This window comes from Stegostoma tigrinum, chromosome 1 (assembly GCF_030684315.1).
Source record: "Stegostoma tigrinum isolate sSteTig4 chromosome 1, sSteTig4.hap1, whole genome shotgun sequence".
Lineage (NCBI taxonomy): Eukaryota > Metazoa > Chordata > Chondrichthyes > Orectolobiformes > Stegostomatidae > Stegostoma > Stegostoma tigrinum.
The window spans coordinates 6,257,612-6,285,049 of NC_081354.1; the positions used below are offsets into that span (position 1 = coordinate 6,257,612).

The 27,438-nt window shown below is 45.3% G+C and overlaps 1 protein-coding gene across 5 annotated transcripts in view; it reads left to right on the plus strand.

The window, feature by feature from the left end:
* LOC125458413 (netrin receptor UNC5C-like) overlaps window positions 1-27,438 on the plus strand; it is a 366,866-nt gene that overhangs the window by 310,860 nt on the left and 28,568 nt on the right. For 2 of the 5 annotated variants that reach the window (XM_048543670.2, XM_048543698.2), the window contains 5 exons: window positions 8,431-8,487; window positions 15,901-16,092; window positions 18,462-18,815; window positions 21,836-21,923; window positions 27,214-27,382. In XM_048543670.2, the coding sequence (XP_048399627.1) occupies window positions 8,431-8,487; window positions 15,901-16,092; window positions 18,462-18,815; window positions 21,836-21,923; window positions 27,214-27,382 (860 nt within the window). The remainder of the gene's footprint in view (window positions 1-8,430; window positions 8,488-15,900; window positions 16,093-18,461; window positions 18,816-21,835; window positions 21,924-27,213; window positions 27,383-27,438) is intronic. The other 3 variants (XM_048543692.2, XM_048543716.2, XM_048543678.2) reach the window with 2 other exon arrangements.

Sequence of the window (27,438 nt, forward strand, 5' to 3'; positions counted from 1 at the left end):
TCTCGCAATTTGTGGGATCTTGCTGTGCACAGCTCGGCTGCCAAGTTGTCTGTGCTTCGAAAAGAAAACATCTGAGTTCACGTACTTCACCGGCCGTGAAAGGGCATTGCGAGGGGTGCTATAGAAATGCAGACCTTTTTTCCCTTTCCTTAGTATCTAGTTGTGACCAACAATGCATTGTGAAGCGCGCTCCTGAGAGTGGAAGGAAAATGAACAGTAACAGACGTTTCTCAGGTCGTTTTTGAGAGAGAAAAATTATCTTATTTCCATCATCAGGTTTGCAAGTTACAAATCACTAACTTTCCCGAATTTGTGGAAACATGGCAATTTAATTTTCAAAGAGATGCTAGTTCGAACACGGCGTCTTTGGTCAGATACTTCTTTGCAGAGAAATTTAAAATATTTGACGATCAAAAACTGATATGGAAAAGCACCTAGTTTTTACATTAAAGTCCCTGTGTGTAGCATTGCCCAACATGTAGACGTTTCAGGTACCTTCAGTGCCACCTTCAGGAGCTCTATGGTATTGATGTTCTGGGAGAGGAGAGCTGTGACCAGTCTGAAATGTGTGTATCTCTTATCTTTTCAGCTTTCCAGCACTTTGCAAACATTCTGTGAAATTTGTAGGGTGGACAAATATAGTGATCAGGGAAAAAAGAGGCAGTCTGTGGCCCACCTGTTGCTTCTGAATCAAAAGGTTGTAAATCAAACCTCACTTCTAGGCTGATGTTGCACTGCAGTAGTTAAGTAGTGCCACACTGTCGGAGGGTCAGTGCTGAGGGAGTGGGCACTGTCGGAGAGTCAGTGCTGAGGGAGCGCCGCACTGTCGGAGGGTCAGTGCTGAGGGAGCGGGCACTGTCGGAGGGTCAGTACTGAGGGAGCACCGCACTGTCGGAGGGTTAGTGCTGAGGGAGCGCCGCACTGTCGGAGGGTCAGTGCTGAGGGAGAGCCGCACTGTCGGAGGGTCAGCGCTGAGGGAGCACCACACTGTCGGAGGGTCAGTGCTGAGGGAGCGCCGCACTGTCGGAGGGTCAGTGCTGAGGGAGCACCGCACTGTCGGAGGGTTAGTGCTGAGAGAGAACCGCACTGTCGGAGGGTCAGTGCTGAGGGAGCACCGCACTGTCAGAAGGTCAGTGCTGAGGGAGCACCACACTGTTGGAGGGTGGGCGCTGAGGGAGCGCCGCACTGTCGGAGGGTCAGTGCTGAGGGAGCGCCGCACTGTCGGAGGGTCAGTGCTGAGGGAGAGCCGCACTGTCGGAGGGTCAGTGCTGAGGGAGCGCCGCACTGTCGGACGGTCAGTGCTGAGGGAGCGCCGCACTGTCGGAGGGTCAGTGCTGAGGGAGCGCCGCACTGTCGGACGGTCAGTGCTGAGGGAGCGCCGCACTGTCGGACGGTCAGTGCCAAGGGAGCGCCGCACTGTCGGAGGGTCAGCGCTGCGGGAATGCCGCACTGTCGGAGGGTCAGCGCTGAGGGAGCGCTGCATTGTCGGAGGGTCGGATCTAACAGAGTACTTGCTGTGTCCCCTGCTTGGAGTTTCGTAAAAAAGAAAAATAAAATAAAGATTCATGAGGATTTCAGCATATTTCTCAGTCATTTAGCAATTTTGAAGTGTTGTCGTGTACAAATTTTGAGCAAGACTTCCATACTTTTATATGTAATCTGTCAAATCAGAACATCCTGGAAATACTTAGGGGCATCATCCATGGAAGATGTAAGTGAGTTAACATTTCAGGGCAGTAACCTTTCATTAGAACTGGAATAATTTGGAGATTTAATCGTAAATACAGAGGCAGGAGGTGACACAGATAGGACAAATGCGAGGAATTGTAATAGAGTGCTAGGCAGGGAGGGATTCGATGCTAAACAGAATGACGGCGCAAGGCCAGAAGAGATAGTAATAGGCCAGGTAACAAAATAAAGCATGGGTTTGGATGGTGATATGCCGATGAGATTACATAGGAACGGCCTTTATTTACACATGAACAGACCTTTTTTGTCCCGCAGGCCCGACCAGTCCCCCTCCACCGACACTCTCATCCGCCTAGCGGAACTCGTCCTCACACTCAACAACTTCTCTTTTGACTCCTCCCACTTCCTACAGACTAAGGGGGTGGCCATGGGCACCCGCATGGGCCCCAGCTATGCCTGCCTCTTTGTAGGTTACGTGGAACAGTCCATCTTCCGCACCTACACAGGCCCCAAACCCCACCTCTTCCTCCGGTATATTGATGACTGTATCGGCGCCGCCTCTTGCTCCCCAGAGGAGCTCGAACAATTCATCCACTTCACCAACACCTTCCACCCCAACCTTCAGTTCACCTGGGCCATCTCCAGCACATCCCTCACCTTCCTGGACCTCTCAGTCTCCATCTCAGGCAACCAGCTTGTAACTGATGTCCATTTCAAGCCCACCGACTCCCACAGCTACCTAGAATACACCTCCTCCCACCCACCCTCCTGCAAAAATTCCATCCCCTATTCCCAATTCCTCCGCCTCCGCCGCATCTGCTCCCACGATAAGACATTCCACTCCCGCACATCCCAGATGTCCAAGTTCTTTAAGGACCGCAACTTTCCCCCCACGGTGATTGAGAACGCCCTTGACCGCGTCTCCCGCATCTCCCGCGACACATCCCTCACACCCCGCCCCCGCCACAACCGCCCCAAGAGGATCCCCCTCGTTCTCACACACCACCCTACCAACCTCCGGATACAACGCATTATCCTCCGACACATCCGCCATTTACAATCCGACCCCACCACCCAAGACATTTTTCCATCCCCTCCCCTGTCTGCTTTCCGGAGAGACCACTCTCTCCGTGACTCCCTTGTTCGCTCCACACTGCCCTCCAACCCCACCACACCCGGCACCTTCCCCTGCAACCGCAGGAAATGCTACACTTGTCCCCACACCTCCTCCCTCACCCCCATCCCAGGCCCCAAGATGACATTCCACATTAAGCAGAGGTTCACCTGCACATCTGCCAATGTGGTATACTGCATCCACTGTACCCGGTGCGGCTTCCTCTACATTGGGGAAACCAAGCGGAGGCTTGGGGACCGCTTTGCAGAACACCTCCGCTCAGTTCGCAACAAACAACTGCACCTCCCAGTCGCAAACCATTTCCACTCCCCCTCCCATTCTCTTGATGACATGTCCATCATGGGCCTCCTGCACTGCCACAATGATGCCACCCGAAGGTTGCAGGAACAGCAACTCATATTCCGCCTGGGAACCCTGCAGCCATATGGTATCAATGTGGACTTCACCAGTTTCAAAATCTCCCCTTCCCCCACTGCATCCCTAAACCAGCCCAGTTCATCCCCTCCCCCCACTGCACCACACAACCAGCCCAGCTCTTCCCCCCCACCCACTGCATCCCAAAACCAGTCCAACCTGTCTCTGCCTCCCTAACCGGTTCTTCCTCTCACCCATCCCTTCCTCCCACCCCAAGCCGCACCCCCAGCTACCTACTAACCTCATCCCACCTCCTTGACCTGTCCGTCTTCCCTGGACTGACCTATCCCCTCCCTACCTCCCCACCTACACCCTCTCCACCTATCTTCTTTACTCTCCATCTTCGGTCCGCCTCCCCCTCTCTCCCTATTTATTCCAGTTCCCTCCCCCCATCCCCCTCTCTGATGAAGGGTCTAGGCCCGAAACGTCAGCTTTTGTGCTCCTGAGATGCTGCTTGGCCTGCTGTGTTCATCCAGCCTCACATTTTATTATCTTAGACCTTAATTATATACAGCTTTATTCACAGTCATGTACCAGAGTGTCAGTATCTCTGACATTTGGCTTTTTATCTGTCAGCCGGGGCTCCCTCATTGGATCAGATTAACAGCCCCAATCAGGAACTCCAATTCTATGAGGTCTAGCTGCTGACCATGTTACAAACATTGCAAGATAAATTGTTTTATTTGCTGGGTGAGATTTAAATATTGTCCAGGATGCCAGCAAAAGCAGGCCTACTCTTTGCCAAAAAACCATACCAGAATTATTTATTTTTACCCGGGAGGTGCGTGGAGAACCGATTTAAAGTCTTCTCTGGGAATCTGCTCCTCAACAGAGCAACACTCCCGTGGTTTTGCGCTAGTGGTGGGTCTGGTCAGCCTGCATTGCACACTCGCATCTCCAGAGTGCGACGTGAACCTGTGACCAGCTCTTTCAAAGACACAAGTATTGGATTACTGTGCCACGGAGGCAGAAAGGTCAACATAAAAAAAGAGGAGCAAGAGTAGGCAATTTGGGCCATCATGCCTACTCCACCATTCAGTAAGGTCATTGTCTATCCAATGTGGTCCTCACTTGACTGTCATGCCTCTTCCATCATTTAACCTTAGATTCCTCGTAAAAAAATAACTAACTCAGCTCTGAATATATTCAATGAACCAGCCTCCACTAGGCTCTGGGGGTTGGAGGAGACAGAATTCCAAAGACTAACAACCCTCTAAGAGAGAAAAGGAATCACTTGTTGCTCTTATTATAAATGGGAGACTTTTTTTCTGAAACTTTGCCCTCCAGCTCTAGATTCCCTGACAAAAGGAAACAGAATCTACCCCTATCAAGCTCCCTAAGACTCTTATATGTTTCAGTGGAGTCATTTCTCAATCTTCAGTGAGCATGGGCCCACTCTAATCAAACCTCTACTGATTAGACAAACCCTTTAATTGAAGGAATCAACTGAGTGAACCTTCTATGAGTTACCCCCAAAGGAAGTATATCCCTCCTTAAGTAAAGAGGCCAAGCTTGTACCCTCTGCTCCAGGTATGGTCTCATTGTATCCAACCTAACTGATTGGTGAAATACCTATACAGGGCTGAGTGGCCTCATCTTCCTTTATTCATTCACATGGATGGGGACATCACTGCCTAGGCAGCATTTATTGCTCAGAAGGCAGTTAAGAGTCAACCACATTGCAGTGGGTTTGGAGTCACATAAAGGCCACACCAGGTAAGGGTGGCAATTTCCTTCCCTAAAGGACATTAGTGAACCAAGTGGGTTTTTTCCTAACAATGGATTCATGGTCATCATCATGCTTAATTCCAGATATTTACAGAATTCAAATTCCACCATCTGCCTTGGTGGGATTGGAACCCGGGTCCCCAGGACATTATCTGGGTCTCTGGATTAACAGTCCAGCAATAATACCGTTAGGTCTATTGCCTCCCCTGATCCTACAACCTTCTGAAAAGTTTTTCTGCACTCTGGTGGAGGGTTGTACGTATGGAGGGACAAGCAAGGACAGCATTTTTTTCATTGGTGCCCATGGGGGTGCAGAACGTTTTACCTTTTGGGAAACCAGGACGGAAAACAAAAGGAAACTGTGGCAGCTGTTCATCTTCTCTCACTGCTCCCAGCCCAGCCTCTAAAGCTAAACTTCTAGTTACATGTCTCCCAAGGATATGACAAATATTACACGGCCAAAAACCTATAGATTCAGATCTAACACTGCTGGGTGCAGCAGCATTGTTCGTTTCTGAAATGCTGATCATTTTGACCCACATGACACGCTCGAATGTGACCAGCCTGGGGAAGTGTGAGACAAAGAGAGAGATCAGCAAAGGATGAATCTCCAGGCAGGAGACAACCTGGGCTGCCAACCCTTCAGGATTACCCTGGCATCTGCAGTGTGGAAGATTATCATCCCTAGGCAATGGTTATGCTGAGCAATGTCCTGGAGGAAAGTCACCCCCTGGGAAAGTACCAGAAAGGAGAGTTAGAATTTATGTATGTTGAGTACCTCGGTTCTACTTGCAGTAGAAGTGCTGAAATACTGCCTCCCTGGCTCACCATTATCCATCTTTTTATGTGCCTATCTGACTTTCTCTCCCTCTGGGCTCTGTTTCCACCTATCACTCACTCCTTTAAACCAGTCCTCCAACCTCAACCCCACAAACCAACTGTCTTCAGCCTATGTACCATCTTTTCCCAGTTACTATCAGTTCTGAAAGAAGGGTCCCTGGACCTGAACCGTTAGCTGTCTTTCACTCTTCACAGACGCTGCCAGGCCTGCTGAGTTTCTCCAACAATTTCAGTTTTTGTTTGAGGATAAAGGTTACTTTTTGGAACCAGTGGAATGCACTTCCCTAGAGTGCAGAGGCATAGATTACGGCTTTCAAAAGGGAATTAGCCAAACACGCGAGGGAAAGGAAAATCACAGGGTTACAGGGAATGGTTGGGTGAGTGGTAAGAGCTAAATTATTGTTGCAATGAATCAGGATGGACTTGCATAGCCAAACATCCTCATTCTACGCTGTCACCCTCCTATCAATGAAACATTAGCTGGACCTATCAGGTGGGTGTGTACCAAAAATACATAGTCAGACCACCCTCCCCTCAAAAACATGCTGAGAACAATTCAACTCTTGACAGGGAAGATGTAGAGACGTTATTTCCCCTTGTGGGAGAGTTTAGGATGACAGGGCATCATCTCAAGCAGCCTCTTTAAGGAAGGACGGAGAGGAAGAAGAATATTTTTCGCCCTCACGGAAGAGTAAATCTGTGAAGTTGTTTAATGCGGAGAGCTGTCAGAGTGGCATTAGATTAGATTAGATTAGATTCCCTACAGTGTGGAAACAGGCCCTTCAGCCCAACAAGTCCACACTGCTCCTTGAAGCATCCCACCCAGACCCATCCCCCTATAACCCACACACCCCTGAACACTATGGGCAATTTAGCATGGCCAATCCACCTAGCCTGCACATCTTTGACCAGTGGGAGGAAACCGGAGAACCCGGAGGAAACCCATGCAGACACGGGGAGAATGTGCACACCCCACACAGACAGTCACCTGAGGCTGGAATTGAACCTGTGTCCCTGGTGCTGTGAGGCTGCAGTGCTAACCACTGAGCCACCGTGCCACCCTTCATTAAGTATATTCAAGGCTGAGATAATGTGGTTGGTTGGCTCGCCGAGCTGGTTCGTTGTTTCGCAAACGTTCCATTACCCTGCTGGGTAACATCATCAGTGCAGCCTCCTATGAGGTGCCAGTGTCTTTTCCTACCTGTCATTTACACTCTGGTGTGGATTGAGCTGGATTACCTCACTTCTGGTTTCCCTTCACAATGGAATGTATATGGGGTCCACTTCTAAGTGTTTGTTGATGGCTTTCTTCGTGGAGAATCAGGCTTCTAGGAATTCCCAGTGAGGTAATCCAGCTCAACGCACACCAGAGTTTAAATAACAGGTGGGAAAACACACTGGCGCTTCATCAGAGGCTGCAGTGATGATGTTACCCAGCATGGTAATGAAACGTCTGCAGAACTGCAAACCAGCTTCCCGAGCCAACCACAACATCTTCAACTTGAGCTACAAATCTACTCTAAAACCTTAGAGGCTGAAATAGACAGATTTTTAATTGAGAAAAAATAAGAGTTGTGGGGAAGAGGCATGAAAGTGGAGTTGGGGATTATCAGATCAGATCTTGTTGAATGGCAGAGCAGACTCAATGGGTTGAATGGCCTACTTTACTCTTACATCTCGCAGTCTTATGGTCCGATCCCACAGTCTATGAATTGGTCAGATCTCTGATTCAGCACTGCCTCCCCCAAACAGCCTACACAATTCCTTATTGTGAGAATTGGTACAAAGATATGAAGCATGTTGATGTACTGGTTAACAGTTTATCAACGACCCAGCAGGCAGCTCCTCCTGAACCTCATTGAGCTTCTTGTCACAGTCTCACAGGTCGGCCTCAAAGCTTGAGCAAGGATTTCGCTTTTAGCTTTATTTCCTCAGTGGACACAACTAAACCAAGAGAAAGCCATTTTCTCATGGATATTTTTATTCTGAAACATAGGACTCTCTGTCGGGGTTTCACATCTTTCTGAAGGTATTAAGGACAGCTTCCCCCATTCCTTCTCCCCTTCAACCTGACACTACCTACTGGACATGTCATTGTGGATTTATCCCTGTTAGAAGGATGTTAAATTTAAACGGGGGAGAGTTACCACAGACCTGGGCCAATAGAGGCCCTGAATGGTGGGTCTTTAACTCTGTGACTTAAGGGCACAATCCTGGCCAATGTGATGAGACAACATCAGTCTGGATCAGCTCCCTACTTTGTTGCACAGTGACAGGGACCATGTGGGTGCACCAGGAATCAAAATACTCATTATGTATTTGAATGCTCAGCAACATTGGAAACAATGCTCCCATTCTGCAGCAAACCCCCATCAGATTCCCTGTTGAAGGGATGGAACATACTTATTGACATGTGTGACACTGGCTACCAAATACTAATACAATAAGCCAAGTTATTACACCTTAATGGAACACACAAAGGCCAATCATCTGCACTTATTGTCCCATGATAAAGAGATTCCGAAAGGACGCTAACCTGTTGTCATTTTATATTTTACGTGTTTATGAACCTTTAATTTTTTTTCATCCGTTTTTCTTTTCTTGTTTTGTTTATTTTCTTGAAGGTTTATTTTATCAAATTTCTACAGAACAGAAAGGTCGAACAGACTTTGGACATTCCTGTAAGTTTGTTTCCTTTGTTACTTTTTGTTCTTTAGTTTGTGTTAATAGTTGTTTTATTTTGCAGCCTGGAGCTTTTGCTTTGACTATTTCGCTTTTGAGTTTGTCTTGTTTCATGTCAGGTGGGGATTGGAGAGAGTGTGTGGGGTAGAATGTGTGGTATCTTTGATGGAAAAGGGATTCTTAAAGAAAAAAACAATAAAACTTGCGAATGATTCATACAGGTCCATCTAATCTTGTAAACCTCAGCTCCTGGTACTTGTGTTACTATTTTTATTCTCTTTTTTCCTTTGGGTGTCAGTGCTTTTAAACACTGAGAGGCCTGAGGCCTAATGGTGAATTGTCAAGGAGAGTATGCATAACAACGTTGTTCTGTAGGAATCAAAAGAAACTTCAGAATTCATGGCAGCTTGTCAAGAACAGCAGGATAGCTAGGGATTTTTTTCACTGGAGCGTAGGAGGTTGAGAGGCAACCTTGTAGAAGTTTATAAAATAATGAGAGGTATAGATAGAGTTAATAATAGTTGTCTGTTCCCTAGGATGGGGGATTTCACGAAGAGGGGCCACATTTTCAAGGTGAGAGGAGAGAAATTTAAAAAAAGACACAAGGGGCAATTTTTTTTTTACACAGAGGGTTATTCGCATGCGGAATGAACTTCCAGAGGAAATGGTGGATGTGGGTAAAATTACAACATTTAAAAGACATTTGGATAAGTACATGAATAGGAAAGGTTTGGAGGGATATGAGCCAGAGGCAGGCAGGTGGGACTAGTTTAGTTTAGGATTATGTTAGGCATATACTGGTTGGACCAAAGGGTCTGTTTCTGCCTTGTATGACTCTGTGGCTATATCATTATACAACTGTGACTCCTATTGGTGAATATCGCAGTCTAAGCTAAATTCTTAGCCATTTTGAGTTTTCAGAATCAAATGCAGAAAATGCTGGAGAAACTCGGCAGATCTGGAAACAGCTATGGAAAGGGAAACAGAGCCCTGAAGAAGAGTCAGACTGGATTCAAAACATTAACTCTGTTTCTCTCTCCACAGATGCTCGCTGACCTGCACAGTTTCTCCAGCATTCTGTGTGTTTGTTTCAACACACAAGAAATTTGACATCATCCAGGATAAAGCAACTCACTTGCTTAATATTCTATCTATCCCCCAGATGCACAGTGGCAGCAGTGTGTACCATCTACCAGATGCACTGTAGGAAATATCCAAACCCCTTTCAACAGCACCTCTAAAACTATGACTACTTCCATGTAGAAGGATAAGGGCAGCAGATACATGGGAACATCACCTTCTGAAAGTTCCCCTCCAAACCACTCACTGTTATGACTCAGAAATCCGTCTTCATTCCTTTAATGTCACTGGGTCAAAATCCTGGATCTCCCTCCCTAATAGAACTATGGGTGTACCTACACTCCAAGAACTGAATATGTTCAAGAAGGCAGCTCATCATTACCTTCTCAAGAATAGTTAGTGATAGGTGATCAATGTTGATCCAGCCAGCAATGCCCATTTCAATTAATCATAAAATAGTAATTGAAGAGGTTTGCATTAAAACGAGAAAGCAAAATATATCTATCATCTGACTTCCATGTTGGTTTGAGGTTTCTTATGATAACAAAGTGTGAAGCTGGATGAGCACAGCAGGCCAAGCAGCATCTCAGGAGCACTAAAGCTGACGTTTCGGGCCTAGACCCTTCATCCGAGCTCTCCGATGAAGGGTCTACGCCTGAAACATCAGCTTTTGTGCTCCTGAGATGCTGCTTGGCCTGCTGTGTTCATCCAGCTTCACACTTTGTTATCTTGGATTCTTCAGCATCTGCAGTTCCCATTATCACTGAGGTTTCTTATGCTTGGGTTTCACCTCCAGGTCAATTTTTTTTTAAAAAGTGAAAGCTAACAAAGCTCATTCTCTGATGTCTGCAGCTCCTGATGTTAGCGTTTACTTGTGTTAGATATTTTAACTTTTCAATCTGACCTCACATCAAGACCTTTGCTATATTTTCCAGTGCTGGTTTACACTGACTGAAATTGCGATATGATTTTGGAATTGCGTTGTTGGCATGTCGAGCCCAGGGTTCAAGCATTGAGATCATGATTAATGCCTGCAATACAACTGCCTCATTAAGTAGTCGAAAAGTATTTGTGGGGTATGGCATTTTGAGGGTTTGTAATTTTTTTAAAATACCTTACCCTGGAGAATTCCCATGAGGGCAAGGCAAACAGTTCCTAATTACTCATCTCCTTTTGCTGTTTATTCAAGCCTCACTCCAACTCTTCCCTCCTCCTCTTTCTGTTTTAATTTAACCTTCCCTATTTTCTGTTCCAAACTCCAGGAAAGCCAGGGATTTCACAGGGACATGATTTCATTTTGATTGCTTTGTTTTTATGAAAAGTTCATGTTATTATTTAGTAAAACTGAGGAGTAATCTGTATTTGATGGGAACGTACTTCACAGATTGACAGATATCAATGGAGCCAATACATCAGAGTGAGGAAATAATCTATATGTGACCAACTGCTCTCACTGAATGGCCTGAACTGTCTCTAAAGGTGCTGGTGCCCCACAAATGAATAGAATTCATTTTGTGAGAGACTGGTAAGAAAATGCATCACCACCATATTCTTGGTGATGTCTCCCACCTTAACAGCCTTTTTTTGCAACTCCTCCATACTCCTTTAATCTTAGCCTGTTTCACATTTTTGACTTTAAACAGTATATTTCCCCCACTGGTGATCATTCCTCCAGCTGCTCAGGCTCAAACTCCGAAACCTTTCTGTCTGGTGAGATTGGTCATTTGAACAGGTTGGAAGCTTCTGGGCTTTGATGGTGAATGTGATCCTTATATTTGGAAGAAAATGGGCTTATTAATGATAGGCAGCATGGTTTTGTGCAGGCAAGATCATGCCTTACCAACTTGACAGAATTCTTTGAGGAAGTGACAACATTGATAGATGAGGGAAGGGCTGTGGATGTCATATACATGGACTTCAGTAAGGCGTTTGATAAGGTTCCCCATGGTAGGCTGATGGAGAAAGTGAAGTCGCAGTTGGTAAGACATGACCTTCCCTGCACAAAACCATGTTGCCTATCACGAATAAGCCCATTTTCTTCCAAATGTAAATAGATCCTATCCCTCAGTATCTTCTCCAGCAGCTTCCCCATCACTGATGTCAGGCTCACCGGTCTATAATTACCTGGATTATCCTTGCTACCTTTCTGAAACAAGGGGACAACATTAGCAATTCTCCAGTTCTCCAGGACCTTACCCGTGCTCAAAGATGCTTCAAAGATGTCTGTTAAGGCCCCAACTATTTCCTCCCTCGCTTCCCTCATAACTTGGGATAGATCCCATCTGGACCTGGGGACTTGTCCACCTAATGCCTTTTAGAATACCCACACACCCCGCCCCCTGCTTTTGCCGACTTGGCCTAGTATAATCAAACATCTATCCCTAACCTCAACATCCGCCATGTCCCTCTCCTTGGTGAATACCAACACAAAGTACTCATTAAGAATGTCACTAATTTTCTCTGACTCCTCACATAACTTCCCTCCTTTGTCCTTGAGTGGGCCAACCCTTTCTCTTGTTACCTTCTTGCTCCTCAGGTATGAATTAAAGGCTTTGGGATTTTCCTTAACCCTGTTTGCAAAAGATATTTCATGACCCCTTTTAGCCCTCTTAATTCCTCATTTCAGATTGGCCCTACTTTCCCAATATTCTTCCAAAGCTTCATCTGTTTTCAGTCACCTAGACCTTATGTATGCTTCCGTTTTCCTCTTTGCTAGTCTCACAATTTCACCTGTCTCACAATTTCACTTAATCAAACTCTGTTTAAAAGCCTCCCACATATCAAATATGGATTTACCCTCTAACAGCTGCTCCCAATCCACATTCCCCAGCTCCTGCTGAATTTTGCTATAGTCTTCCCCCAATTCAGCACTCTTCCTTTCGGACTACTCTCATCTTCGTCCATCAGTATTCTAAAACTTACGGAATGGTGATCACTATTCCCAAAGTGATCCCCTACTGAAACTTCAACCACCTGGCCGGGCTCATTCCCCAACACCAGGTCCAGTGTGGCCTCTTCCCAAGTTGGACTGTTTACATACTGCTCTATAAAACCCTCCTGGATGCTCCTTACAAATTCTGCTCCATCTAAACCCCTAACACTTAGTGAATCCCAGTCAATGTTGGGAAAATTAAAATCTCCCATCACCAACACCCTGTTGCTCCTACATCTTTCCATAATCTGTCTAAATATTTGTGCCTCTATCTCATGCTCGCTGTTGGGAGGCCTGTAGTACAACCCCAACGTTGTTACCACACCCTTCCTACGTCTGAGCTCTGCCCATATTGCCTCACTGCTCGAGTCCTCCATAGTGTCCTCCTTCAGCACAACTGTGCTATCCTCTTTGACCAGTAATGCAACTCCTCCACCCTTTTACCTCCCTCTCTATCCTGGGATATTTAGTTGCCAATCTCGTCCTTCCCTCAACCAAGTCTCAGTAATAGCAATAACGTCATACTCCCAGGTACTAATCCAAGCCCTATGTTCATCTGCCTTACCTATTACACTTCTTGCATTAAAACAAATGCACCTCAGACAACCTGTCCCTTTGCATTCATCATCTGCTCTCTGCCTCCTCTTCCCCTTAGTCACATTGATTTCATTACCTAGTTCCTTACAGGCTTTAGTTACTGCCTCCCTACTGCCCACTAACCTCCTCATTTGGTTCCCATCCCCCTGCCATATTAGTTTAAACCCTCTCCACCAGCGTTAGCAAAAGTACCCCCAAGGACATTGGTTCCAGTCCTGTCCAGGTGTAGACCATTCAATTTGTTATAGTCCCACCTCCCCCAGAACTGGTCCCAAAGTCCCAAAAACCTGAACCCCTCCCTCCTGCACCATCTCTCAAGCCACTCATTTATCCTGCCTATTCTTTCATTTCTACTCTGACTATCATGTGCCCCTGGTAGCAATCCTGAGATTACTACCTCTGAGGTCCTATTTTTTAACTTGGCTCCTAACTCCCTAAATTCTGCTTGTAAGACCTCATCCCATTTATTACCTATATCATTGGTGCCTATATGCACCACGACAGTTGGCCGTTCACCCTCCCCTTCAGAATGTCCTGCAAGTGATCTGAGACATCCCTGGCCTGTGCTCCTGAGAGGCAACACACCATTCAGGAGCCTTGTTTTTGACCACAGAACCACCTATCTACTCCACTTACAATCAAATCCCCTATGACTATAGCCCTTCCACTCTTTTTCCCACCCTTCTGTACAGCAGAGCCAGCAGCGGTGCCATGAACCTGGCTACTGCTGCCTTCCCCTGGTGAGCCATCTCCCCCAACAGGGTCCAAAACGGTATACCTGTTTTGGAGGGAGATGACCGCAGGGGACACCTGCACTGCCTTCCTGCTTCCTGCTTTTTCTCTGCCTTTTGATCACCCATTCCCTTTCTCCCTCAGCAATCCTAATCTGCAGTGTGACCAATTTTCTGAACGTGCTATCCACGACTTCCTCAGCATTGCGTATGCTCCAAAGTGAGTCCATCCGCAGCTCCAGAGCCGTCATGCGGTCTAATAAGAGCTGCAGCTGGACACACTTCCTGCACGTGTAGGAGTCAGGAACATCAGCCGCATCCCTGAGCTCCCACGTTGAGCAAGAGGAGCATAAAACGGGTCTGGGATCTCCTGCCATTTTTACACTTAATCTTAGCTGAATCCAATTATAATATTAAATAAAGATAAATAAAATCTAAAAGCATTTGCCAATCATTCTACTTAACAGCACGCAATAACAAAAAAAGGAAAAAGAAAAGCCTTACCTGATCAACATACCACAGTCATGGTTTTTTGGTCAGAGGAGGAGGGCGGGTAGGAGACACTATACGTGTAGTGTCTCGGATTTAGCCACTGCCCAAATATATCAGTTCATTCGCCTTCCAAGAGCGTAATTCGACCGCTCCCACTCAGCTCCGCTGCCAAAATGAAGAACTTCTGACCTTGTCCAACCCAGTCCAACGCCGGCACCTCCACATCGACATTGATGATGGACATCATTTCCTTGTCTGATATCTGGAATGGGTGTGTTTCTGCCGGAGTTTAGATTAGCCAGAGGTGACTTGATTGAAACATATAAGATCCTGAGGCGACTTGACCAGGTGGATGTGGAAAGGATGTTTCCCTTTCTAGGAGAGACTAGAACTGAAGACTCACTCATTGAAGACAGCAATAAGGAGTTTTATTTCCCCAAGAGACTTGTGAGTCTTTGGATCTCCTTTCCTCAAAGAAAGTAGAAGCAGATGTTGCAATATTTTTCAGGCAGAGTTCGACTTTGAATAAGTGATTACTCAGAGTGGAGCTGAAGGAACACAGCAGATCAGGCAGCATCAGAGGTGTGGGAAAGTTGATGTTTCAGGTTGAGACCCTTCTTCAGAAGCGTTCAGAATTCTTCATTTCTGAAGTAGGGTCCTGACCCACAACATCAACTTTCCTGCTTTTCTGATGCTGCCTGACCTGCTGTGTACCTCCAGCTCCACATTGTGTTATCTCTGACTACAGCAACAGCAGTTCTTACTAGACTTTGAATAAGCAAGGCATGAATGTTCACCGGGAACAGGCAGGAATTGTGTACAGTTTTGGTCTCCTTATCTGAGGAACGATTTTCTGGCTATGGAGGGAGTGAAGCAAAGGATTACCAGGCTGATTCCTGGGATGGCAGGACTGATGTATAAAGAGAGAGACTGGATCGGTTAGGATTATATTCATGGAGTTCAGAAAAACTTTGGGGACGGGTGGGAGATCTCAAAGAAACCAGGAAAGATGATCACAGGGACAGTCCAGAGTCAGGGGCCATGGTTTAACGAAGTGGTGTAGGCATTTAGGACTGAGATGAGGAGAAATGTCTTCACCGAGAGACTGGTGAGCCTGTGGAATTCTCTGCCGCAAAAAAGTAGTTGGGGCCAAAGCGTTGAATGTTTTCAAGGAAGAGTTAAATACAGTACTTAGGGCGAAAGGGATCAAAGGGCTGAGGGAGAAAGTGGGAACAAAGTACTCATTTGGATGGTCAGCCATGATCCTATTGAATGGGGTAGCAGAATTGAATGACTGAATGGCCTACTGCTGCTCCTAGTTGTGTATGTTTGAATGTGAAGCAGCATGCTTTAATGGAATGTTTATTGATGCAAAAACTCTGTGGCTTTGCCATTATTTTGTTTTACTTAATTAATCATTTCCCGAGCAATACGAAGTAGCGGTCATTGTCGGGGGTATAGGAACAAGGGCATATCACTGTGTGCCAGTGTTCCTGATCATGTCCCAGAGGAGCTGAGTGCTTCCCCGGGGATGAGATGGCCTGTGTGTTCCAATGGCCTCCTTTCTCCTTCCTGTGCAGCAGCGCCGGGATCCGACGACGTGGCCCTCTATGTTGCCGTGGTGATGGCAGTGATCGTGTGTGTCGCCATTCTGCTGGTTGTGGTGATGTTTGTGTATCGGAAGAACCACCGGGACTTCAGCTCCGACATCAGAGACTCTGCAGCTCTGAATGGGGGCTTTCAGCCAGTGAACATCAAGACAACCAGGCAAGGTTGGTGTGTTTGAACTCTCTGTCCAGGCTTCCGTCTAAAATATGATAGTGATGTCTTTGTTCTGTATGACCCAGCTACTCTAGGCTAGGGTTGCTGCTGTATCATTTCCCCTCTTTGAACCAAGAGCTAAGGCTGTATAAGCAAAATTGCCGTGATCCTACTAGGGCCATAGGACTAATGTTTCATGGGGGAGAGAGACCACTGCTGGTGGTTTAGAGATAATGGGAACTGCAGATGCTGGAGAATCCCAAGATAATAAAATGTGAGGCTGGATGAACACAGCAGGCCCAGCAGCATCTCAGGAGCACAAAAGCTGACGTTTCGGGCCTAGACCCTTCATCAGAGGTGCTGGTGGTTTAACCTGAGGGTCACCACACCCAGCAGGTGAGGGGAGAGGTGAGAAGGAGAGTTTCTCATGGGTACCTCAGCCACTGCAGGAATTAAACCCACTCTGTTGGTATTACTGTGTATTGCAATTCAACTGTCCAGCCAGATGAGCTAACCAACTCCTGAGACCATGTATCATTTTTGACTCAGACTTTCCCTCATCTCATGATGTACATTGCTCGCAAAGCAAATGAATCTGTCGGCTTCCATAGCTAATTTGCGCAGGAACATATCATTAGCCTGTCACCAAGATAATATAGATTGAAAGATGACACTCCACATCAAATGTGACCAATTAGGAGTCTCTCCTGATCTTACCTCCAGATCACATACTTTGAAAAGATTCACAGGTTGACAATCAATTGGTTTTCCACACCATAAACACACCTTCCATGGCTCTGGCATGGGACTCTGTAGCCTTTAATAACATATACAATGAGCCAAAATCCCTTTCAAATAAAGGTCAACATTTCATTTGCCTTCCTGTAGAGATGAATGATGATCACTGTCACACAAAATGCTGTATTTCTTTATAAAAGCAGAGGATGTGTAATTGATCTATCTTCTGAAGCCAGATTCAGGGAAAGTCCTTTGGCCCTCTCCCTGAATGAACATCTTCCACAAGCCTCGATCCTGCTTGCCTCCTGAGTCTTTGTCCTGGGTTGAGAAATACTCCTACACTTCCCTATTATCTGCCATTGCACGTTCAGTGTAATTAGGAAGGCAGATAGAATGTTGACCTTTATTTGAAAGGAATGGAATAAAGAAGTAGGGAGGTTTTGCTCAAAATACGCAAAGCATTAGTCAGACCAGAGATGGAATAGTCTGATCAGTTTCAGGCCTGTTATCTTTGGAAAGATACACTAACAATGGAGGTAATCCAGAGAAGGTTCACTAGGCTGATACCAGGAATGGAGGGAGTGTCTCATGAGGAGAGGTTGCTGGGTTGAGCCTGTACTCACTGGAGTTTAAAATAGTGAGAGGCGACCTTACCAACAGGTTAGATGTGAAAAGTGCCTGACAAAGGGCCACTGGACCCGAAACATCAACTCTGATGTCCCTTCACAGATGTCGCCAGACCTGCTGAGCTTTTCCAACAACTCCTGTTTTTGTTGGTGTAGGTGTGGAAAGTTTGCTTCCCTTTGTGGGAGACCATAAGACCAGAGGGCAAAATCTACAGGGTGAGGGGGTAACACATTTAAGAGAGAGATGGGAGATGAATTTCTTCTCTCAGAGGGTCGTCAAACTATGGAATTCTCTACTGCAGGGAACTATTGAGGCTGAGCCATTAAGTACAGTGAAGGGCGAGGTCAACAAATTGTTAATCAATAAGGGAATCAAGGATTATGGGAAAAAGGTAGGAAAGTGGAATTGAGGATTATCAGGTCATCCACAATCTCATTGAATGGTGGAGTAGACCTGATGTGGCCTACTTCTACTTCTACGTCTTATGGTCCAGCATTGATAAAGTGCCCATCTCAGCATTGGAGTGATATTTCTTCGTCATCTCCTTCTTTCCTTGCCAACTTGCTTCTGAGCATTCACGTTCACTTAGTGTCCAATGAACTCCTAACACCATCGCTAACCAACAGGATGTTTAGCTAAACTCTAGCTTATGAGAGAATTTCGGGGAAATTCTTCCTTTCATTTTCAGCAGTGGTAGAGTAGAAGGAAGTAGGAGAGGGGAGATGATAAGGGACCTGACTAATGTAGTCCTCCAGTCTGTTAGAGTAGTGTCACAGACTAGACCTGAGTGCTGGTAGACTGTTTAATACCTATGTATCAGTCAATCATACAGTGGTATTCTCTTTATCAAATCAAGGGGAAGCAGCGGCCTACTTCCACACTGTAGGGATTCTGTGATTCAATGCAGAAGTGATACCACAATGGGAAAATAATGCACTAAATCTGTCTTTATTTAGAATGGATGAAATTTGTTCCTTACGATTGCCACAGTTATCCTCTCATTCCCTTTGTGCAGATAATTCCCATCTCCTTGCTGTCCAGCCAGACCTCACGGCTGCTGCTGCCATGTATAGAGGCCCTATGTATGCCTTGCACGATATCTCAGACAAGATCCCGATGACCAACTCACCGTTGCTCGATCCCCTGCCCAACCTTAAAATTAAGGTGTACAACAACTCCTCTGGGGTCCCACCTCAGGCGGAGGCAGGAGATCTAGCAGCAAAACTCTCCCCACAGCTCACAGAGTCTCTGCTTGACAACCAGGCCCAGAATGCCGAGCACCAGAGACCTGTTCCGCAGAAAGATCCGTCGTGCAGTGCTTTCGGGAGCTTCAACATCCTTGGAGGACATCTCATTGTACCCAACTCCGGTAAGTCTCCATAACTCTCCCTGCCTTTCCCAGGGAAGTGAGGGAAATGTAATTCAGCGGCTGGGAACTTTGCAGTATTTGAGCCACATTCTTATATTGCTGAGAAGGTTAAACATTTGTTTGGCAACATTTTCAAACTGAGACTTTGTCCTCAAATTGCGCACAGCAGCCTCACATGACAGTTGACCTGCTCAGCACTCAGCTACACTAACTACAGAGATTTTTTAAATTCATTCACGGGATGTGGGTATCACTGGTTAGGCCACTATTCATTACCCATCCCAAATTGCCCAGAGGGCAGTGAAGTGTCAACCGCATTGCTATGGATCTGGAGTCACATGTAGGTCAGACCAGGTAAGGATGGCAGTTTCCTTCCCTAAAGGACATTAGCAAACCAGATGGGCTTTTTCCCAACAACGGGGACGGCTTGTTGGTCTAGGGGTATGATTCGCATCTCGGATACTGTATGGTATTGGCATACAATAGGTCCCAGGTTCAACTCCTGAACAAGCCCAGGCTTCACATTTCAATTTGGGCAGCTCGGTGGCTCAGTGGTTAGTGCTGCTCCCTCACAGTGCCAGGGACCCAGGTTCAATTTCCAGCCTCGTGTGACTGTCTGTGCAGAGTTTGCACATTCGCCCTGTGTCTGTGTGGGTTTCCTCTGGGTGCTCCAGTTTCTGCCCACAGTCCAAAAATATGCAGCGTAGGTGGATTGGCCATGCTATAGTGCCCAGGGATGTTTGGGTTAGACATGGTAAATGCAGGAATAGGGGAATGGGTCTGGGTGGGATGCTCTTTGGAGGGGCAGTATGAATTTGATGGGCCAAATGGCCTGTTTCCACTCCATGGGGATTCTAAGATCCATGAATTGGCAATGGATTCATGGCTATCATTAGACTCTTAATTCCAGATTTTTTTAAAAATTGAATTCGCATTCCACTATCTGCCATGGTAGGACTTGAACTGGGCCCCATTAGCATTACTTGGGTCTCGGATTAACAATCCAGCGATAATATCACTAGGTACCTCCATCACCTCCCAGCAGTACCACAACGTCCATCAGGCCTGATGTATGTGGTGCTCCTTTACCTTCATTCTGTTTGGGGAACATCCACAATGGCCCTGGGAATCGAGGTTTCGGGGAGCCTGGTCCATATACTATAAGGAGATGTGGCTACCTCTTAGAGATAAGACTTTTAGATCTGGATGCTCCCCTCTTTCTTCTTGGCTCTGTTTTTTTTTGTATTTCTGCTTTTTTTTAATTCTGGCTGTTGTATCTTAGATGGTTGTTTTCTTTTTGTATTGAGGCGTTTTTATTTTATTTGAATTTTTGTATCTAAGATGGTGCTCCTGAATGAGGACTTTGTACACTTTTCACTGTACTTCTGTACTTGAGTACACATGACAATAAAACCTAATTCAAATTCCAATCCTCAGTCATGGGCACTGAACCATTCTCTATCAAAGTGGCTAAAATGCAAACAACAAGAAACTATAGACACGGGTCATGGCTTCATTTCATTGGATGTAAAGCACTTTGAAACATCTTTGGCAGTACAGACTCGATGGGCTGAAAGGCCTATTTTCTGTACAGCACGACTCAATGATCACAAAAGGTGTAATCTGAGTATGGACTCTTTCTCCTTTCTGCATCTCCAATTTTCCAACCACTTATAGTGATAGGGATTGGATTGGAAGAATTGGTGTGTTTTTTGTGGCCTTTATCTCAAGTCATGAAAACTCTTATGTGGCACCATCTTAACCCATGAGGAACTGGGTTCGTGGAGTAGTCACAGACAATACTGGAGAAAATCAGCAGGTCTGGCACCATCTGTGAGAGACAAGCACAGAGTTCAGGTTTCAAGTCCAGTATGTGTCTTCTCTCAAACAGATTGGGGTTGGAAGATGAGTTTTCTCACACTTTTGACAGGAGAAGAGGAGGGGCAGGGAGGCAGTTGGTGTGGAAGCCCAGCGCAAAAAAAACCACCTCCACATGCAGACTCCCAACCTAAGGGCAGGCAAAGGCTGCGTGATGTTTTCATTGGACTGTTAATCCAAAGGCCCAGATAATGTTCTGGAAACCCAGGGTTGAATCCTGCCACGGCAGATAGTGGAGTTTAAATTCAATAAATATCTAGATTTAAGAGTCTGATGAGTATAAATCCCTTGGTGATTGTCTGGAAAAGCCCATCTGGTTCACTAATGCCCTTTAGGGAAGGAAACTGCCATCCTTCCCTGGTCTGACCTACATGTGACTCCAAACCCACAGCAATATGGTTGATCCTTATACTGTTAGGGATAGGCAATAAACGCTGGTCTCATCCTGTGAATCAATAAAGGGGGAAAGAAACCCTCTTTCCATTACGTCTTTTCCCTTGCTCCTCCTCTGCTTCTGGCAAAAATATATAAAAAAGCCCATTTTCCAACATCTATCAGTTCTGAAGAGGAGCCACAAGAGACTCAAGATATTAACTTTCTTTCTCTCTATAGTGAGGTACTCCCTCAGTGCATCCCCATTCATTGAAAGATCTTTGTTTCTGTCTTTCTATTTATCTGCGTAGGAGTTAAGTTCCAAAATAAACATATCTTCCAAAAACTCAGGATATCTCAACAAGAGTGGACTTGTTGGGCCGAAGGGCCTGTTTCCACACTGTAGGGAATCTAATCTAACTAATTTAATCTCCAAAAGTCCTTCTCAAGTTCAATTGTAGTGGCACTCAGTCCAACTCAGAATAAAGTTTGCTGGCTCAACAATTGCACTGCTTTGACAAAGTATGAAACAAGCAACAAAATTGATGCTGAGATAGTAGGAACTGCAGATGCTGGAGTATCTGAGATAACAAGGTGCGGAGCTGGATGAACACAGCAGGCCAAGCAGCATCAGGGGAGCAGGAAGGCCTGAAACGTCACCCTTCCTGCTCCTCTGACAAAATTTACGTGTCTTTTTCTCTTGCAATATAAAGTTGTTGACTGTAAATTGTATCTTTGCCTCCTTTGATTGTGTGTTCTTCCAATCCTAGGAATAAGTTTATTGGTACCAGCAGGAGCCATTCCTCCAGGACGAGCCTATGAAATGTATGTAACTGTCCATCGGAAGGACAACATGAGGTAATGAAACTTAGCTCAGTTGGTTAGGTGACTGGCTTGGGGATGCAGAGTGACAATTGCAGTGGCTGAGGTTACCATGAAGGGCTATCCTACTCAATCTCTCCCCTTGCCTGCGGTGTGGTGATCCTCAGGTTAAGCCTCTGCAAGTGTCTCCTTCTAATCAAAGAGGAGTCCTATGGTCTGGTAAGCAAACATTATAGCAAGGCAACTGATTTTTGTCTGTCCAAGACTGAATTACCGGCAGGCAGAGCCACAACTTTGCATATGTACAACATATAGTGTCCTTAAAGTTAAACACTCTTAAAGGCAATGTACTCATACAACAGTATGGGTGGGGTCCAGGTAAGGGTAGGATTCTCACTGGGTCCTCATCTTCAACAGGGACTGAGAAACGTTTTAAAACGTTTTCCTCATTATTTTTCCCACTTTGCATTCTCTGCTCTGTCACCGCCAGCTTTCTCTGCTCTCTTTCCAGATAGGGTTTTGTGTTTATTTTCTCTATTCTGTTAACATCTTTGGCTGCAGGAGGAGCTGGAGGCTAGGATTTCAGTGGTGAAGATCTCACCTCCTGACTCCCTGAAGCCTACCCGCCATCCACAGCACAGAATTATGGATATCTCTCTGTGATGGTGACAATGCTGGCAGATCTGCAATGCCAAGAAATCAGAGTCGTGACTGATAAAATGGAGTACCTGAGTTGGATGGGATCACTACTGCCTATGACTAATACATTTATATCAGAACTTGTTTCTTTTATATGGTTATAAGCAAAATTAGGTCATTTGGCCCATTGAGTCTGCGCTGCCATTCAATGAGTTCATGGCTGATCTGATCATCCCAAACTCTACTTTCCTGTCTTTTCCTCAGAACCCTGGATTCCCTAATAGAGTAATAATGTCTCTACCTGTTCATAATCTCATTCTGATGATGCCTATATTAATGCAGGTTCTAAGCCACCTCTTAACCTTTAGCTCCAGAAACTGCTGGAGAAAGTCTGTAGGTCAGGCAGCATCTGTGGAAAGAAAGCAGAATCAATGTTTTCCAGTTCACTGACCCTTCTTTAGTAGTGTACTCGTTTCGATCCTCCTATGGCCCTTTGCTGGTTTCTGTGGTACAGGAAGAATCCCCGCTTGGTCTATTTAGGAACTGCTTAGCAATTAGAAGTGATAAATAAGCACACCTGGACCATAGCTGAACTGGATAAAATCTTCATTTGGAGCCAAAAAGAAACTATCAAGCTAAAAACCATTGCACTTTGAAGATAGATTCTGAGAGTGTGGCATCATCATGGTGAGCACCCATTATCACAAAACCCTCAGGTGTTTTCTGATCAAAATACTCTTTCGGCAATTCAGTCGAAGATTGTTGAAACTAAAAAAAAACGGGAGCACTCAATTCAAAATGCCACATGTTGTCAGTTTTCTCAAACAATCCTCCCAAATGTAGGTGATTAATCAAAGGAGGCCTGAGGGAACTGCCTTTTGTCTCCGTCTCACAGGTAGTTTTGTGTTTCCCCAAAATTCCAAATCTAACAACACGGTGACACCAGCTTCACTAAGAAGCTCACTTACCATCAGTTGCTCAGGCAGAGTCGAGGGATGGCCGATTAATGGCAACATGGTCAATAATGATCATTTCTCACTAGAGTTGACATCCTAGTCAGAAGAGGCCTCAGCAAGAAAAATGTTGTGAATTGTGCCATTTTACTAACAGGATCCAGACAAATTCACTCAGAAGAGATTGAGCCAAATGCCAGCTGTTAAGAATATAAGAGCCTAGAGCAGGACCGGGCCATACAGCCCCTCGAGCTTGCTCTGCCATTTGATATGATCATGGCTAATCTCATCCTGGTCTTAACTCCACTTTCCTGCCTGCTTTTCATAACCCTTGAACCTGTCACTAATTTAAAAATCTACCTCCTCCTTAAATTTGTTCAATGTCACACTCAGGGATGGTGAGTTCCACAGAGACACGACTGTTTTGAGAGAAGTAATTCTTCCTCATCTCTGATTCAAACACAACACCACTTAATCTAAAATGATGACATTTCATTCTCGTATGCCCCACACGAGGAAACATCCTTTTCTAGATCTAATTTGTCCGTCCCCTTCAGCATCCCACAGTCCTCAATTAGATCTCCCCTCATTCTCCTAAACTCCAGAGAGTATTGACCTAAATTCCTCAATCTCTCTTCATAAGACAAACCCTTCATATCCGGAATCAAGCTAATGTCTCTGGAATCAATCTAGTGAAAGCTGGTTTGAATAAATAAGCAATAAACAAAGACTTTGAGAGACACTAGTAAATCTGCAGGATTTTCCTTTGTAGCATTTCGTCATCTCTACATTTTTTTCCTTTAAGCTCATTATCACTATTGTATTTTACCATTCAACTGAAACTTTCGGATTAATGGGCCCATGAACAGCAACAATTGAGACGTCACCGAATTTCAGCCACCTGCCTTGCTGCACTGACAAGCTCAGGTTTAAAAGCAACAAGATTCACACTTGCAATGCTTTTTTTGGTTTTCTTTATCCCCATGTACCCAGTCCCTTCCTCACACACTTATGAGGACAAATGTTACGTAGTGGAATGCGTGTGTCTGTCTGCCCAAGCTCAGAGCTCTGTGCACTGCTAATTGGCGACTGGTGGCCAATTTCAACTGGGTAAATATATACTGTGTCTTTGATGTGTCTTTATTTTTATAATGAGGCCCCAAGTCCTTGCTGTAACAGCACAGCCGCCTGGGACGAGAATTAAGATTGATAATACCAATGATCTCTTACTGAAGCCACTCATTATGTCAGGAAAATGGTGTTTACAGAGGCCAGCGTGTGAGCACATGTTATTTTTGTAGACCCTTGGTTGCCTTAATGTAGCACCTTCTAAAGCACTAAAGAAATATCCAAAGGTGCTAAACAGATGCATTTTCTGACAGAATTTGACTCTTGAGTCATTGGAATAGACATGAGGGCAACAAATGTGTGGAAATCTGAAAAATGCACAGAGAATGGTGGAGAAACTCAGCATGTTTGGCAGAATCTGTGAAGAGGGAGAAAAATGTTCGTGTTTCGAATCTTGTATGACTCCTCTTCAGAACTGAAAGGTGGACTTCTATAACATTGACAGAGGCAGAGCACTAGTGCAATAGAGAAATGGCTTGATCATGGTGGAGAAAGAAAGAAAGGAAATCCAAAATGAGTGTGAATTAGATAAAGAAAAAAATCACAAAGAACTGTGGAAATCAGAAACACAAACAGAAATTGCTGCAGAAACTCCACAGGTCTGGCAGCGTCTGTTCAGAACTGGCAAAGGGTCACTGGACCTGAAATGTTAAAATAAAATTATCTCTGCTGCCAGACCTGCCAAGTTTAACCTGCAATGTCTGTTTTTGTAAATTAAGGTGTGAGCTAAATACTAGGAGTAAAATAAACAAGGCAAACAGCTGTGGGGCAGCAGTGGGAGTAGGGAAGAGGAGAATGTAAGAAAATGGCAAACAGGTATAATGCGGCCAGTTTCTGAATTTAATTTTGAGTCCTTAAGGCTGTAAAGTTCCCAAGCAGAGAGTGGAGTGTTGTTCCTTGAGCTTGCATTGTGCTTCACTGGACCATTGCATCAGGTCCAAGACAGAAATATTAGCATGAGAGTACAATGTTTCTTAAAATGGGAAACTGCTGGTAGGCCAGGGTCATTCATCAAGAAATACAGCATGGAAACAGATCCTTCGGTCCAACAAGTCCCTACCAACTATACCCACCTGCCTGCTCCTGGCCCGTATCGCTCCAAACCTTCCTTATTCATGTACTTATCCAAGTGTCTTTTAAACGTTGTAACTGCACCTGCACCCAAACACTTCCTCTGGAAGTTCATTCCACATGGTCTCTGTGTAAAAAATTGCCTCTCATGTCTTTTTAAAATCTTTCTGTTCTCACCTTAAAAATATGCCCCCTTGTCTTGAAACCCCCTCATCCTCAGAAGGCCTTTGCCATTCACCTTATCTATACTGCTGATGATTTTATAATCCTCTATAAGGCCACCGCTCAGCCTCCTATGCTCCAGTGAAAGTCTATCCAGCTTCTCTTTATAACTCACCCTGGAGAATCTCTTCTCAATCCTATCCAGCTTAATAATAGTCTTCCTATAACACGGCAACCGGAACAGGACACCGTACACTAGAAGAGGCCTCACCAATGTCCTGTACAACCTTAATTTAACATCCAACTCCTACACTCAAAGCGGTTACTCAGTCTGTGTTTGCTCTCGCCAGCGTAAAGGACACCACACTGTGAGCAGTGAATGTGAGATACTAGATTGAAAGAAGTACAACTGAAATGCTACTTCACCTCGAAGATGTGTTTGGGGCCTTGGACAGTGAGGACAAAGGAAAGTAAGCACTGAAGTAGCATTTTGATAGATGATCCAGAAATTTGGTCAGCAAGCTCGGCATCTTAAAGGAGGAGAGAGAGAAGTGGAGAGTTTAAGGAAGAAATTCCAGAGTTAAGGTTCGAAGCATTTGAGGACCCGAGTGCTGACAATGGGAGGATTAAAATTGAGGGTGTGGAAGAGGTTGGAATTGGTAGAGATCTCAGAATTGTAGTGCTTGAAGAGATAAAAAAAGTTAGGTTGGGGGACTAAGGCTGAGGAGGGACACTGGTGTAAAACCACTTTCTATCAACTTACATCTTTTAAATTGACACAGATATTACGCATTGGCTGATCAAAGATCAATGCAATTCTCCAGAAATTGGAAAGTAAGGAAATTCAAGCTTGACTCAACTTTTGATACATGACATGCAAAACAGCTTGAGTAAAATTCTTCAATGTGACAATGGGTGGAAATTGACCAGATGCCTTGCTCTCACATGAACCATACTGATGCTATGGTCAAGCAACAGCTCCATTTTAGAATTTTCACCCCTGTTTTCAAATCAATACACGGTCTCACCATCCCTTGTAATCAATCGAACTCCATGACTGAGACCATCAATTCTGGCGTCTTGAGAATCGCCCAATTCAAATCTCTCCAACATTGGCCATGATATATTTGGCTGCCTCAGCCCTAAGCTCTGAAACTCCCTTCCTAAACCTCTCCACCTCCTCCCTCCTGTATAATGCTCCTCTTCAACCCTTTGGTTACTGTCCTCATGTCTCCTTATGTGGCTTGGCATCAGATTCTGTTCGACACTGTGTGCGGGATGTGCCTTTGGATGTTTTGCCATGCTAACGGCGCAATATAAATGCACGTGGTTGTTACTGTCTTTCATAACCTGTGTGTCTGTCTTATCTGTAGGCCGTCACTAGAGGGCAGTCAGACATTGCTGAGCCCAGTGGTGAGCTGTGGTCCTGCTGGTGCTTTGTTGACCAGGCCAGTGGTCTTGTCAATGCATCACTGCGCTGAACCCAACAGTGAGAACTGGCTCATTCAGCTGAAGAATCTGTCAAGCCAAGGGAACTGGGAGGTGAGAGATTATCCACTCAGATGCAAGAAAAATCACTCATAATGATGAAGTCATTT